Source organism: Brachyhypopomus gauderio, chromosome 16 (assembly GCF_052324685.1).
Source record: "Brachyhypopomus gauderio isolate BG-103 chromosome 16, BGAUD_0.2, whole genome shotgun sequence".
Taxonomy (NCBI): Eukaryota; Metazoa; Chordata; class Actinopteri; order Gymnotiformes; family Hypopomidae; genus Brachyhypopomus; species Brachyhypopomus gauderio.
The window spans coordinates 20,010,586-20,024,640 of record NC_135226.1 but is presented as its reverse complement, the minus strand read 5'-3'; the positions used below and the strand labels follow the sequence as shown (position 1 = coordinate 20,024,640).

The window sequence follows — 14,055 nt, the reverse complement described above, 5'->3', positions numbered from 1 at the left end:
ATTGTGTGCCTTGATACCACTTGGGCCCCTGATGATGCCTGTAAAGTTTGGGCTTGATGTGACTAATGGTTTCTGAGAAACAAATTTCCCCATGTTATAGCGCCCCCTATTGGACAATCGTGGCCAGCTTTGACCTGTGACCTCTGAGTCATGTGCTCTAACAACTGATAAATTTTCATAAAGATAGGTCAAAGCATTGCTGAGATATAGCTGCTGAAGTCAATTTGGCCACGCCTCAGAGCTATTGATTGACATGTGACAACCAGACTGTATACCAATGTCACAGTTTTGTTGATGTTCCTTGATAATGAGATTCTTGTGAATATTTTGACACCAAGATTGTGGTGATCAGATGAAAAACCAGGGACTAGTATAAAAAAGTAGGTTTTGCATATTATGCAAATTAGCAAAAAATCTAAGTAGGCGGAGCTTAATGCTTCTTGAGGCTTTTTTGTTTGTCTGGAGCCAAGGAATGCACCTGAAGTGGAATTTTGTTTCTAGGACCTACGGGGTGGGAGATATGGACCAAAACGCAAAATGCTGCGCTATAGCGCCACCATCAGGCCAATGTGGGTCTCTGTACTTTAGCACGGTCCCGCAAACAGACTACACCAGTCTGCCAAGTTTGGTCTCCCTGGGCCTTACGGTCTAGGCTGCAGTATGCGTTTTATGCGGAGAAAAATAATAATAATAAATATAGCCGCAAGCGGCGATTGGCGGGTTCACACAAAAAAAGGCAAAAAAGCCCAAAGGGTCTTTTAGACAAACAAATTGGCCTCTTGGCCTCAATAGGCAAAAAGAAGCCCAATAGGTCCTTTAGACCCAAAAGTGAATAGAAGCTGTTTGAGTGGAAAAAATGCATAAGTAAATCAATGTGACAAAACATTCAATTCAACTGAGGCACTAAAGGCCCAAAAGGATCAAAATAATGTGTATTGGCAAAATGATTCAGATCACAGAACTAAATCACATGCTGAGGTCAGCTTTGTGTGCGTTTGTGTGGTGTTTCATGTGAGCAATTGTTTTCAGTCAGTTTCGGTGTTTGGCCACTAGATGGAGCCCAAGTACTATCATACTGATATCTCATTAATCTCAGTAATGCAATGACATTTTGGTGAATTAAAAGGTTCATTTCTGGTCAGGCAGTGCACTTTTTGTTATGAGATGTAATTGCAATGTTATAGACCTCATTGATCTGAATCATACAAGCCTCATTACTTGTCTGTATTCTGCATAACAAGATTGCTGCGTGAGTTTTTATGATTTCTCAGGTTTTTGGGTACTGTAGCGCCTCCGACAGGCCAATTTGAACCACACTTGGCCTACCTCACAAGGACCTCAGTCTATAAAAGCCTTTTAAATTGGGAGTTGATCACTTACATGGTTTATGAGTTATAGCAATAAAGGTCATTTATGGCATGGCCAGAAGGATATAATGGAAAAATTGACCAATCAGACAAATAAAAATGCAACATTTTTTCCTTATTTAGTTAACTACAGTGTCTACAGATTATGCCTATGCCATTTTTGCCATCATTGGATCAAATTCCTAGGACTAGTTCTTAAAGAGCTATTTTCAAACAATTGATGAATGTGACAAAAGTATGCATTTTTAAATAGGACTTGTAATTGCAAAGTTGTCAGGTCTACTGCAAGGTATAAAATGAAACAAGTTGCATGTTCCTAAGTGAAAATTTGGAGGAGTTATGTATGATTTTCACAAATAGCGCCACCTAGTGGCCACATGTTTCAACACTGCACAGTATGACACATAGTCCTGGGATATGTACAGTGATGAGGTTTCATGTTGATTGGCCAATGGTAAGTCTGTCAAATGGCCAATTAATTCAAATAAAAATTAATTGGCTCATGGCGGCCATGTTTTTTGAGTGATGAGGTCATCATTGTGTGCCTTGATACCACTTGGGCCCCTGATGATGCCTGTAAAGTTTGGGCTTGATGTGACTAATGGTTTCTGAGAAACAAATTTCCCCATGTTATAGCGCCCCCTATTGGACAATCGTGGCCAGCTTTGACCTGTAACCTCTGAGTCATGTGCCCTAACAACTGATAAATTTTCATAAAGATAGGTCAAAGCATTGCTGAGATATAGCTGCTGAAGTCAATTTGGCCACGCCTCAGAGCTATTGATTGACATGTGACAACCAGACTGTATACCAATGTCACAGTTTTGTTGATGTTCCTTGATAATGAGATTCTTGTGAATATTTTGACACCAAGATTGTGGTGATCAGATGAAAAACCAGGGACTAGTATAAAAAAGTAGGTTTTGCATATTATGCAAATTAGCAAAAATCTAAGTAGGCGGAGCTTAATGGTTCTTGAGGCTTTTTTGTTTGTCTGGAGCCAAGGAATGCACCTGAAGTGGAATTTTGTTTCTACGACCTACGGGGTGGGAGATATGGACCAAAACGCAAAATGCTGCGCTATAGCGCCACCATCAGGCCAATGTGGGTCTCTGTACTTTAGCACGGTCCCGCAAACAGACTACACCAGTCTGCCAAGTTTGGTCTCCGTGGGCCTTACGGTTTAGGCTGCAGTATGCGTTTTATGCGGAGAAAAATAATAATAATAATAAGAAAGAAGAAAAAACCTAACAATAACAATAGGTTTCCCACACTACGTGTGTGAACCCTAATAAGAAAGAAAAATCCGAGCAATAACAATAGGTTTCCCACACTATGTGTGTGAACCCTAATAAGAAAGAAAAATCCGAGCAATAACAATAGGTTTCCCACACTATGTGTGTGAACCCTAATAAGAAAGAAAAATCCGAGCAATAACAATAGGTTTCCCACACTATGTGTGTGAACCCTAAAAAAGAAAAATTCGAGCAATTACAATAGGTTTCCCACACTACGTGTGTGAACCCTAATAACAAAAGTAGTTTCAAATTTCAAATAGTGTGGACAGGAAACATTTGCACTGTGCCCGTTAATGAATGAATATTTATGGCACCATATTTATTTGAATATTTATGGCACAAATGTACTGCTTGGTGAAGATCAACTTTGATCATCTGACTGACAGGGGACAGTGTTAGTGTTTCAGAAGAGCTGGAAATTACTCTTCCTGAAGATGTAATAGAGGGATCAGCCATGGCTTCTGTTTCAGTGCTCGGTAAGTGAAAACGTCAGGTGTATATGTAGAATTTATAATTATACAAATATAATTATGTATTAAAAGTGCAATTTTATGAAATAATGTTATTTTATTGCGGGACCAGGAGCTTTTATTTGCTGAGAGGGAATAGTTATGGACAAGGGTGCAAGTTGTGCAGACCTCAAACATGCAGAGTCTGCCACACCGAGCACATGGCAATGTGTTTGTTTCTTACAGACAAGAAAGATTCACATCACTTGGAATTATTTCAAGTTTAGAAACAAAAAGGATTTTTTTTTTCTGTGTAGTTGTTTGTAGAGTAATCTGTGTGTGGCCGTACTGTGGAGTGTTTGGAGGGGAGGTTTGGCTGAGCTGAGTGTTTTGGTCTGGAAGAACATCACCATTTAAAAAGACAGTTTTTCTGTTTGGTCTGCAGGAGACATCCTGGGTCGTGCGCTAAAGAACCTGGACGGACTGCTCAGGATGCCATACGGCTGTGGAGAACAAAACATTGCTGTCCTCTCTCCCAATATCTACATTCTGCAGTACCTGGAGAACACTGGGCAGCTCACTGCAGCGATCCGTGAGAGGGCTACTGAGTTCCTCAAGAGCGGTGAGAGAGCGTCTTCATGAAGGGGCTGTTCATGGGCCACTAGACCTCCAGAATAGACTCTAGATTAAATGACCAGGATAAAAACCATTTCCCTTTACCCAGGATACCAGAGGCAGCTTAACTACAAGCATCACAGTGGTGCATACAGCACATTTGGCAGAGGAGAAGGAAATACATGGTGAGACGTTCCTACAGTTCAGAAAGACATTTAGTGTTTGTTGATTGTTTCAAGACTTATTTTACACTTTTGTAAACATGTCACTTTTGAACATGATGCAAAAATATTTCCCGCAGGTTAACTGCTTTTGTCTTGAGGACATTTGGCCAAGCACAACGTTACATCTTTATTGATCCTCAAAATATTAACAGTGCAAAGAATTGGCTGATAGGTAAACAGAGACAAGATGGTTGTTTTATGAAACAAGGGAGACTGTTCAACAACAGAATGAAGGTATGGGATTGGGTGTGGCTGGGACAGTGCAGACCACAATACATGTTTCTGCAGGTAATTTAATGTTAATCTGTATCTATTTTGAGTATTAATCCAATGTATTTTTAGGGTGGTGTTAATGATAATGTTACCATGACAGCATACATCACTGCATCAATGCTTGAACTGGGAAATACAGTACAGGTAAGAGCACCAATGCTGTAAATTGCTGTACATTACAAATACATGTTAATTATACACATGTAATCAATTAGACAGTATATGCAATTAGACCGTGTTTCAATTAGACAGTATAATCAGTTAGAATGTGTTTCAATTACACATTATATTCATTTAGGCTGTGTTTGAATCAGACAGTATGTTCAGTGTGATTCCAGGTCTTTCTGTTCCTCACTACATCTGATCAGGTGTGGAGTGGGGGGGGGGGGGGGGGGGGGGGGGGGTTAGTTGGGGTGGGGGGGTTTAGGTTTTTAGAGTATGTGCAGGCGCTGTGATGGATTTTGTGCAAGGTCGGTTCCTACCCTGTGCTGCTGGGACAGGCTCTGTGACCTCGACTTAAGTGGTTTACAAGAAAAGTAAATAATTTATATTTTGTTTTCAGGATCCTGCTGTGAGTGGAGGATTGAGATGCTTAAAGTCCACTGTTGGTAACCTGACAAACACCTACACCACTGCCCTGCTGGCCTACACGTTCAGTCTGGCTGGAGAGAGTGACGCTCGAAATCAGCTACTGAAAGAGCTGCACAGTGTTGCCATTACAGGAGGTGTGTGGTGAATTATGTCTGTTGTTACAGGAGGTGTGTGGTGAATTATATCTGTCATTACAGGAGGTGTGTGGTGAATTACGTCTGTAGTTACAGGAGGTGTGGGTTTGAGTTATGTCTGTTGTTGGAGGAGGTGTGGGGAATTATGTCTGTTGTTACAGGAGGTGTGGGGTGAATTATGTCTGTTGTTAGAGGAGGTGTGGGGAATTATGTGTGTTGTTACAGGAGGTGTGGGGTGAATTATGTCTGTTGTTATAGGAGGTGTGTGGTGAATTATGTCTGTTGATACAGGAGGTGTGGGTTGAATTATGTCTGTCGTTACAGGAGGTGTGGGGTGAATTATGTCTGTCATTACAGGAGGTGTGGAGTGAATTATGTCTGTCGTTATATGAGGTGTGGGGTGAATTCTGTCTGTCGTTACATGAGGTGTGGGGTCAATTATGTCTGTCGTTACAGAAGGTGTGGGTTGAATTATGTATGTTGTTACAGGAGGTGTGGGGTCAATTATGTCTGTAGTTACAGGAGGTGTGGGGTGAATTATGTCTGTCATTACAGGAGGTGTGGGGTGAATTATGTCTGTCGTTACAGGAGGTGTGGGGTGAATTATGTCTGTCGTTAGAGGAGGTGTGGGGTCAATTATGTCTGTTACAGGAGGTGTGGGGTCAATTATGTCTGTCGTTAGAGGAGGTGTGGGGTCAATTATGTCTGTTACAGGAGGTGTGGGGTGAATTATGTCTCGTTACAGGAGGTGTGGGGTGAATTATGTCTGTTACAGGAGGTGTGGGGTGAATTATGTCTGTCGTTACAGGAGATGTGGAGTGAATTATGTCTGTCCTTCAAGAGTTGCTTTTTCAGTGGTGTTGATTTTGTTCAACAGAAGCTCTCTTGACTTTCAAGTTGTTTATATATTTATTTATGCATCTATTTATTTTTAAATGAACTGAAATTTCCAGTGTAGTTTCTGTGTTATCAAACATTTAAAACTGATTAAGCATTTTACATATTTGTTACTGTAAACCAAGGTATATTCAACATTGAGAAAAGTGTTGAGAAAATTGCCTATGTGGGCTCCATTTGAGATTTTCCCAGGTGATCTTAATAAAGTATTGCAAGTTTAAAGAACTCAAACTACACAGCCAACATACCTCTCACAGTTTTACAGTCAGTCTTAAATGTGTGGTTGATTACTTCATTCTTTGTTACAATCTTTTTTCAGATCTGGCCTAGATTCATTTGTCATATATATCATGAACAATTTTGCACTATACTCTTAATCATGGGGTCATGTTTTTTCTAATGTCTAAGCACAGTTGCTTGTGTAACTAATTATTTCTTGTACACTTTAATTCCAGACGGTCGTCTTCACTGGTCTCAGTCAGCGTTCGATGACTCAGACTCCTTATCAGTGGAGATCAGTTCATACGTGCTGCTCGCTGTTCTCACTACAAATCAGCTCTCTGCTGCTGACCTGGGCTACGCCAACAGGATCGTCAGCTGGCTGGTGAGACAGCAGAATCCATACGGAGGCTTCTCCTCCACCCAGGTATGAAGTACAGGGCTCCATCTCACTCTTTATGAAGAAATCCATGTTGCGTTGTAAATGTGTAAGTGCTGGTTGTTGTTGTGTTTGGATCAGGACACGGTGGTGGCCCTCCAGGCTCTGGCTCTGTACTCCACCAAAGTGTTCAGCCCAGACGGCTCCAGCACAGTTACAGTGCAGTCAGCAGGTGGAGAAAAACACCAGTTTGATGTCCACCAGAACAACAAGTTATTGTACCAGGAGAGACCTCTGCAGGATGTCCCTGGCAAATACAGCATTGAAGTTAAAGGATTCACCTGTGTGTCCATGCAGGTCAGTGTGTGTAGCTGTTCTTTGAGTCACATTGAGAATTTCAAGCATTTTTGCAAGATTTTAGTGTTTTAGGTTTTAAATGAAATACCTTTTGTTGGTCTCATTGCAATTCAGCAATAATAACATTGAGACATTTGTACACAGTGCATTGCAGATTGGCTCAAATAATCAAAGCAGAGATGAGCACTCGAGTGAGGGAAGTTGCACTTAAGTTGCCTACAAAAAGACTTCAGATTTGACTTGAAACTCGTCCCTAATGACGCTCGACCAATATTGCCAACTTAGTGACTTTGTCGCTATATTTAGCAACTTTTCAGACCATCTAGCAACTTTTAAAAAAGCGACTAGTGACAAATCTAACAACGTTTTGTGGTGTTATTGGAGACTTTTGATGTGAGATGAGATGAGTCAGTCACTCACCTCATTCACCACGTAGTCTGTCACTCACTGTGTGCCTCTGTGAAACGCTAAACATCAAGCCCGGATGAAGGATGAGAGTTGAACATAGAATAGCAGTTCCTGCTAACTGCTACTGTTAACAGCAAAAAACAGATTTATGTAATTCACGTAAAAATGATTTATACAAAGCATTAAAGTCATGAAGTTGTTTTGAGGATTGCCTATTTCAAAGGAAACAGAAGTTGTTAATTTGTTCAGAATTCATTTGTAGTTCTTTGTAGGTGTTTTTCCTCATTTTTTCTCTCCCAGAAGTTGTTTCCTTTACAACTTCTAAAACATGTATTACGCAAATTTGGTGATGACGTCATTTAGCGACTTCTAGCGACTTTTAGGACAGCCAATAGCTACTTTCCTTACTAAGGTTGGCAACACTGCTCTGGACTCGACTCGGACTCGTCTAAAATAACGTGAACAACATGAGTCAGTCCTTATTCTCGTGAAGTTTTACAACATCGTTTATCGAAAGCAGGAAATCGGAGAGAAGCATCAAAACGAACGACTGCGGCCATGGCAACGGCTGCAGTAACATAGTGGAGCATTTGGCTATAGGATATATACAGCCAGCGTACTAGCCCCAATGACCGTAGTAGCCACTTATAAACAAACATCAAAACAATCACCAACATTTTAAGTTAAGTGTAAATAAATTATATTACTCGCCACAATTTATGTTTTACAGGAGTGATACGTGTAAAATGTCCAAGACCCATTTGACTTAATGAGAGAACTGTTTTTGTAATGATATTTTGTTTACTTTCACGCTAATATCTCCATAACATGTTCCCCAATTTCGTTTTAGACTGAGACAAATAACAGTCGCATAACGAAAAAGTGAAGCGTTTTATATGATTTTGAGCAGACAAAATTTCACCGTTGTGATTTATGTAATTTTTTTTATGTAAATGTCATTCTAAGGGGGCAGTCATGGTCTGGTGGATAGGGAACCTTGTGATGGAGGGTTTTGGTTTTTATTTTATTTATTATTTTATTTTATTATATTTTTTATTTAGGTTTTTATTTTATTTACTATAGTGATCACAAGTGTGTGTGTGTGTGTGTGTGTGTGTGTGTGTGTGTGTGTGTGTGTGTGTGTGTGTGTGGTTTACAAAGACATGAAACCATGTTACAGACCAGCATTACAAGGACACCCCAGTTTACAAGGACATCCCAAGTGTGCTTGTAATTCCAAGAGCATGAATGTTGTTTCTGACTCAAATAACACCCACTGTGTGTTTTTTTGGAGTTTCCAAAAAATTACCTTTTAAACCATAAAGTGTATTAATTTACAACTGTGTTTTCATAAACCAGTAGATGGTATTGTACAACAATACAATTTGGCAGGAATTTTTACAACAATTCCTGTGTGTGTGTGTGTGTGTGTGTGTGTGTGTCAGAGGTGGGGACTCGAGTCACATGACTTGGACTCGAGTCAGACTCGAGTCATTAATATTAAGACTTTTGACTTGACTTGAAAAAATATACAGAGACTTAGACTTGACTTGGACTTTTACACCAATAACTTGGGACTTGAATTGGACTTGAACCTGTTTACTTGCAAAGACTTGATTTTTTTTACCCCAAATCTAAATTTTAAAACGCATATTAATATTTATAAAGTGCGCCCCATTAATTTCATTTCCGTCCTTCTGACGCAGACCGGCGTTACACCAGATTCTGTGACCGTCGAGTTTTGTGACCACAGGGGGCGCTATTTCACAGTTTCTGTTCAGAGGCACAAACGCTTTACGAATGCTACGTAAACTACGCTGATGCACTTTCTTTACTCGTTTTGTTGGTGTCCACGAGCCAAAATATGACAGATGTTTATATTTACATTTATCGTCTCTTAATTACATAAATGTACTTAAACAAGATTTACCATCCCCTCACCATTGCAGCCAACAAAGAAATCATGAATGGGATGTACATGTGAGCCTTTTTAACTGGGGTCACCAATTCTGACGGCAGCCATCAGAATATGTGACCCCACTGAATCTCCAGGTAACAATAGTAGCCTACACCGTGACCCCACAATAACAGAAAACAATGAAAAAATAACCCTAACCTTTTATTAGTCTATATTTAAACATTTTATCCAAATGTTTAGAATAACCATTCGTAATGACAGCATCTTGCTTATGATGAAGCTTGCTATTTTCGTGTAAAATGATGTAACGAAACATTCTTGTTTAAGTACATTTATGTAATTAAGAGAAGATAAAATGTAAATGATCTGGCTGGCGGACACCAACAAAATGAGTAAAGAAACGCATCAGCGTAGCATTTTTTTTTTTTTTTTTTTTTTTGTAGCTTCCGGTTTAGGGTACGCAGTGCGCGCTTGTGTTTGCCGCTCCTCTACCGGCGTTTGTTCGTTTGCTATTTTTTTTGTTCGTTCTGTTTACTGCATATGTTACCAACTGGATATAGCGGGCTCTGTTGATGTTAATCTCCGCTGTGTGGCTCAACTCATTTTCCACTTAAACACAAGCTCTGTGTTTACCTGCGGGCTCTGTCAGCGCCGGCCAGTTCCTCGCGACTTAACTGGGTGAGTGAGTTTCCTCTCTCTCGGTCGGTTGTCGACTATCAGACTGCAATCGGTAAAGTCCATTGCCGCTTGTCAGTCTGTGGTTCTGGTCGGTGCATCGGGCTAATGCGGTGCATTGGGCTAATGCGGTGTAGCATTGGCTTATTGGCTAATGCCATAGTGGTTGCTATGTTGGTCACCGGTATTATCGAGTCCTTACAGCGAGTTTATTCTCGGGTAGAACTTTATAACCTGCGCTCTCCATCTCGGCTTGACTCCACCATCTACAGCAAATGTTTCTCTGCTGGTATCGCTCGACGACCCCGGTATATCCATCGTGGTCCCAGACATCACCACTATTACCAACAATCATCTGCATCCAGTATTCCGGTTATCTTCAGTTCGGTCCGGCGTCCCAAAATCGGTTCACCAGGGTCCCATTACGGCGTTGATCTCGGCGCTCTAAAAGAAATCACCCGGTCCAAGACTCTGGTTACTGCTGTCCACCGTTCATCTGTTCAACCTCGTTCCCTAAACCTGGCTCTGTTCAACTGTCGTTCCATGACTGATAAAGCTGCATTTATTAATGATCTGATCGAACAACATCAACTGGACATTTTTCTTTTAACTGAAACCCGGCAAACACCTGATGATACTACCAGCTAAATGCAGCTACTCCACCTGGCTTCAAAAATCTCTCTGCCCCCAGACAGGGTGGTCGTGGTGGAGGTTTAGCTATTTTATTCAACAGCAAAATTAACATTAGTGTGTGTGCATTGCAGGAAACAGTTCATTTTGAGTGCATGGCTCTCAAAATATCTGGACACAGCTCTTCTACACTATTACTTGTCTACCGTCCTCCCAACAGCTCACTCTCGGAGTTCATTCTAGAATTTGGCGAAGTACTAACTGTTGTTAGCTCTCTTTCAAGTTCATTGGTTGTCCTCGGAGACTTTAACATACACATTGACTCAGTTTCTCCCAGCTCCACAGATTTTTTATCATTACTGGACAGTTTTGAGTTACAACAGCATGTCAACTTCCCAACACATAAGCATGGACATACTTTAGACTTAATCTGTTCCTCACCTGGAACTATCACAAATGTATCTGGTCATGACATTGCTATATCGGATCACCTGCTCATTACATCACGTATTACACTACACACTGAACTCCACTCCACTAAATCATCTGTCACTTACCGTAGTCTTTCATCCATTGTTTCAACTACATTTTTCTCTGCCCTGGAATCCACTAAATTTCCCCTCATCACTTCTATTCACAATATTGACGATGCTGTCGCTGTATACAACCAGTCTCTTACTGATACTCTCAATACTCTAGCACCAGTTAAAACACGACTTGTGCCCTCCTCTCACTCATCACCCTGGTTTACTGCTGAACTTCGTGCCCAGAAAACCACTGGTAGGCGCCTTGAGCGTCTATATAGGAAAACTCATCTATCTGTTCACTACCAGGCATATATGGATCACTTGGCCAAATATAAGGATGCTTTAAATAAAGCCCGTACACTTCACTACACATCAGCAATAAACAGCGCTGGCTCTGACCCCAAGCGACTTTTCAAGATTGTTAACAACCTTCTGCGTCCTTCATCATTGTCCCCTTCCCCCACAACTGATCGGTGCAATGAATTTCTTAATTTCTTTAATCAGAAAGTGTCCCTTATTTATCAGGATTTGTTGAAGCACCAGTCACACAATTCCTCTCTCTCCTCTTCCTCCTTGACTACTACCCTGCCCCCTCCTCAGTCTCTCTCCTCCTTTTCAATAGTTAACTCTGATCTTATAGCCAGACATCTCACCAGCGCCAAGTCAACTACCTCAATCCTGGATCCTGTTCCTACATTTCTGCTCAAACAGGGCGTCTCTTCACTTGCTTCCTCTATCTGTCACATAGTTAATCTCTCTCTCACCTCTGGACACATTCCTGTAGAGTTAAAAACATCTGCCATAAACCCAGTTATCAAAAAACAGAATTTGGACACTACAATTTTAAGCAATTATAGACCGATATCAAACCTCCCATTTCTATCAAAAATACTAGAACGTGTTGTTGCCTCCCAGTTACTCCAGTTCATGTCTTCTAATGATCTCTTCGAGATCTTTCAGTCTGGTTTCCGTGCTCAGCATAGCACAGAGACATCACTCATTTACGTACTTAATGATCTTCTTTCTTCTGACAAAGGCTACGCATCCATTCTTCTACTCCTTGATCTTACTGCTGCCTTTGACACTGTTAATCATACAACTCTCCTCTCACGGCTTGGTGATTTAGGTCTCTCTGGTACAGTCATCTCCTGGTTCACTTCCTATTTATCAAACAGATGTCAATTCGTTCGACTGGGTAACTGCAAATCAGACCTATCCCCTCTTTCTCACGGTGTCCCCCAGGGCTCTGTACTTGGTCCACTGCTATTTACCATCTATATTCTGCCTCTTGGTAACTTGATACGCCAATATGGGTTAAACTTTCACTTCTACGCTGATGACACCCAGCTTTATATTAGTTTTAAACCATCTGGCCCCTTCCCACCTCCATCCATTACCAAGTGTATCAGAGAACTCAACCTATGGCTGCGCTCCAACTTCCTCCAATTAAATGCTCATAAAACCGAGTATCTTGTCATCGGTACTAAATCTGTGGTCCAGTCCCTTGCCAATACATCCCTCTCTGTTGATGATACTCAAATTGACTCATCACCTACAGCCCGTAACCTCGGAGTCTTGTTTGATCCATTTCTGTCGTTTGAACCACATATACGCTCACTTAGTAAATCTGCCTTTTTACAACTTCGCAATATCTCCCGCCTCTGCCCACATCTTTCTCCAAAATCTGCTGAGATCCTGGTACATGCACTCATTACCTCAAAGTTAGATTACTGTAACTCTCTCCTCTATGGGCTTCCCTCTAAATCCCTTCGACCCCTTCAGTCTGTTCAGAATGCTGCTGCTCGTGTTTTATCTCAAACCAGAAAATACGAGCATATAACACCAGTATTAGAACGTCTCCACTGGCTCCCTGTACACCTGCGTATCCAGTATAAACTCCTAGTGCTTACATTTAAAACACTCGCTGGTGCGGCGCCCTTATATCTGGCCAACCTCCTCCACCATTATGTCCCACCACGTAGACTGCGTTCCTCTGACACCGGTCTCCTTGTTGTTCCTAGGTATAAGTTAAGCACTATGGGGGGTCGATCATTCAGTGTGGCTGCCCCAACACTTTGGAACTCTCTCCCGCCATCACTCCGTCTCTCTTCATCTCTCAATTCATTCAAAACACAGCTAAAAACTCACCTGTTTTCTCAATATTTTCACCTAAACTCTTCATCCTAGCCCGGCTTCAATTTATTTAATCTGTTGTATTGGTGTTGCTTGTTTTGTATTATTTTTTTTTATTTATTTATTTATATTTTTTTGTATTGTTTGTTAGTTTGCGTATTTTGGTTTTTGCATCTGGAAAGCGTCCTTGAGCATCTTGAAAGGCGCTATACAAATGGAACTTATTATTATTATTATTATTATTCGTAAAGCGTTGGTGCCTGTAAAAAAAAAAAGACTCGAAAGGACTTGAAATTCCAAGTTTCAGACTTGGGACTTGACTTGACGGTTGCTTGTCTTGACTCGAGACTTGACTTGAGTTGACTGTCTTTGCTTGAGACTTGACTCGGGACTTGAGGATAAAGACTTGGACTTACTTGAGACTTGCAAAACACTGACTTGGTCCCACCTCTGGTGTGTGTGTGTGTGTGTGTGTGTGTGTGTGTGTGTGTGTGTGTGTTCGGTGTAGGTGGTCAGGTTCAACACAAACTTGATCACAGCGTTTTCTCCTTCTGCCCATCTGACAAGGTGCCACTGGCAAGCCAAGCTACAGACGTCTGGGCTAATAGAGCGCTGAAAGTGTGTGTTTGTGTGTGTTGTGTGTGTGTGTGTGTGTGTGTGTGTGTGTGTGTGTGTGCGTGTGTACTACCCCCCCTCCCCCCTCCCTATTGGTAAATGTGAAGGACTCATCCTGATTGGGGTGAAATTTTCAACTGGCAATATGGAAATATTTATTGTGTAACGGTATTGGTGATCAGAAACAGAAAATACGAAATACATGGAAGTAGAAGATAATGGGGGCCGGCCGACGGTAAGCGCTAACAAGGTCATATATAAAATGGTTATTTTTAATCTCCTTTCCCTAAACTTATCCTGGCATTGACTTGAGACTTGACTTGGACTCTAGCCAAAAGACTTGTGA

At 41.2% G+C, this 14,055-nt stretch overlaps 1 protein-coding gene across 1 annotated transcript in view; it reads left to right on the top strand.

Moving 5' to 3' along the window:
• Window positions 1–14,055, top strand: part of LOC143477254 (alpha-2-macroglobulin-like) — a 43,538-nt gene that overhangs the window by 27,222 nt on the left and 2,261 nt on the right. Inside the window, exons 22-29 of the mRNA XM_076975799.1 lie at window positions 3,052–3,141; window positions 3,560–3,736; window positions 3,839–3,914; window positions 4,031–4,187; window positions 4,296–4,370; window positions 4,789–4,951; window positions 6,304–6,494; window positions 6,588–6,803. Coding sequence (XP_076831914.1) covers window positions 3,052–3,141; window positions 3,560–3,736; window positions 3,839–3,914; window positions 4,031–4,187; window positions 4,296–4,370; window positions 4,789–4,951; window positions 6,304–6,494; window positions 6,588–6,803 — 1,145 coding nt within the window. The remainder of the gene's footprint in view (window positions 1–3,051; window positions 3,142–3,559; window positions 3,737–3,838; window positions 3,915–4,030; window positions 4,188–4,295; window positions 4,371–4,788; window positions 4,952–6,303; window positions 6,495–6,587; window positions 6,804–14,055) is intronic.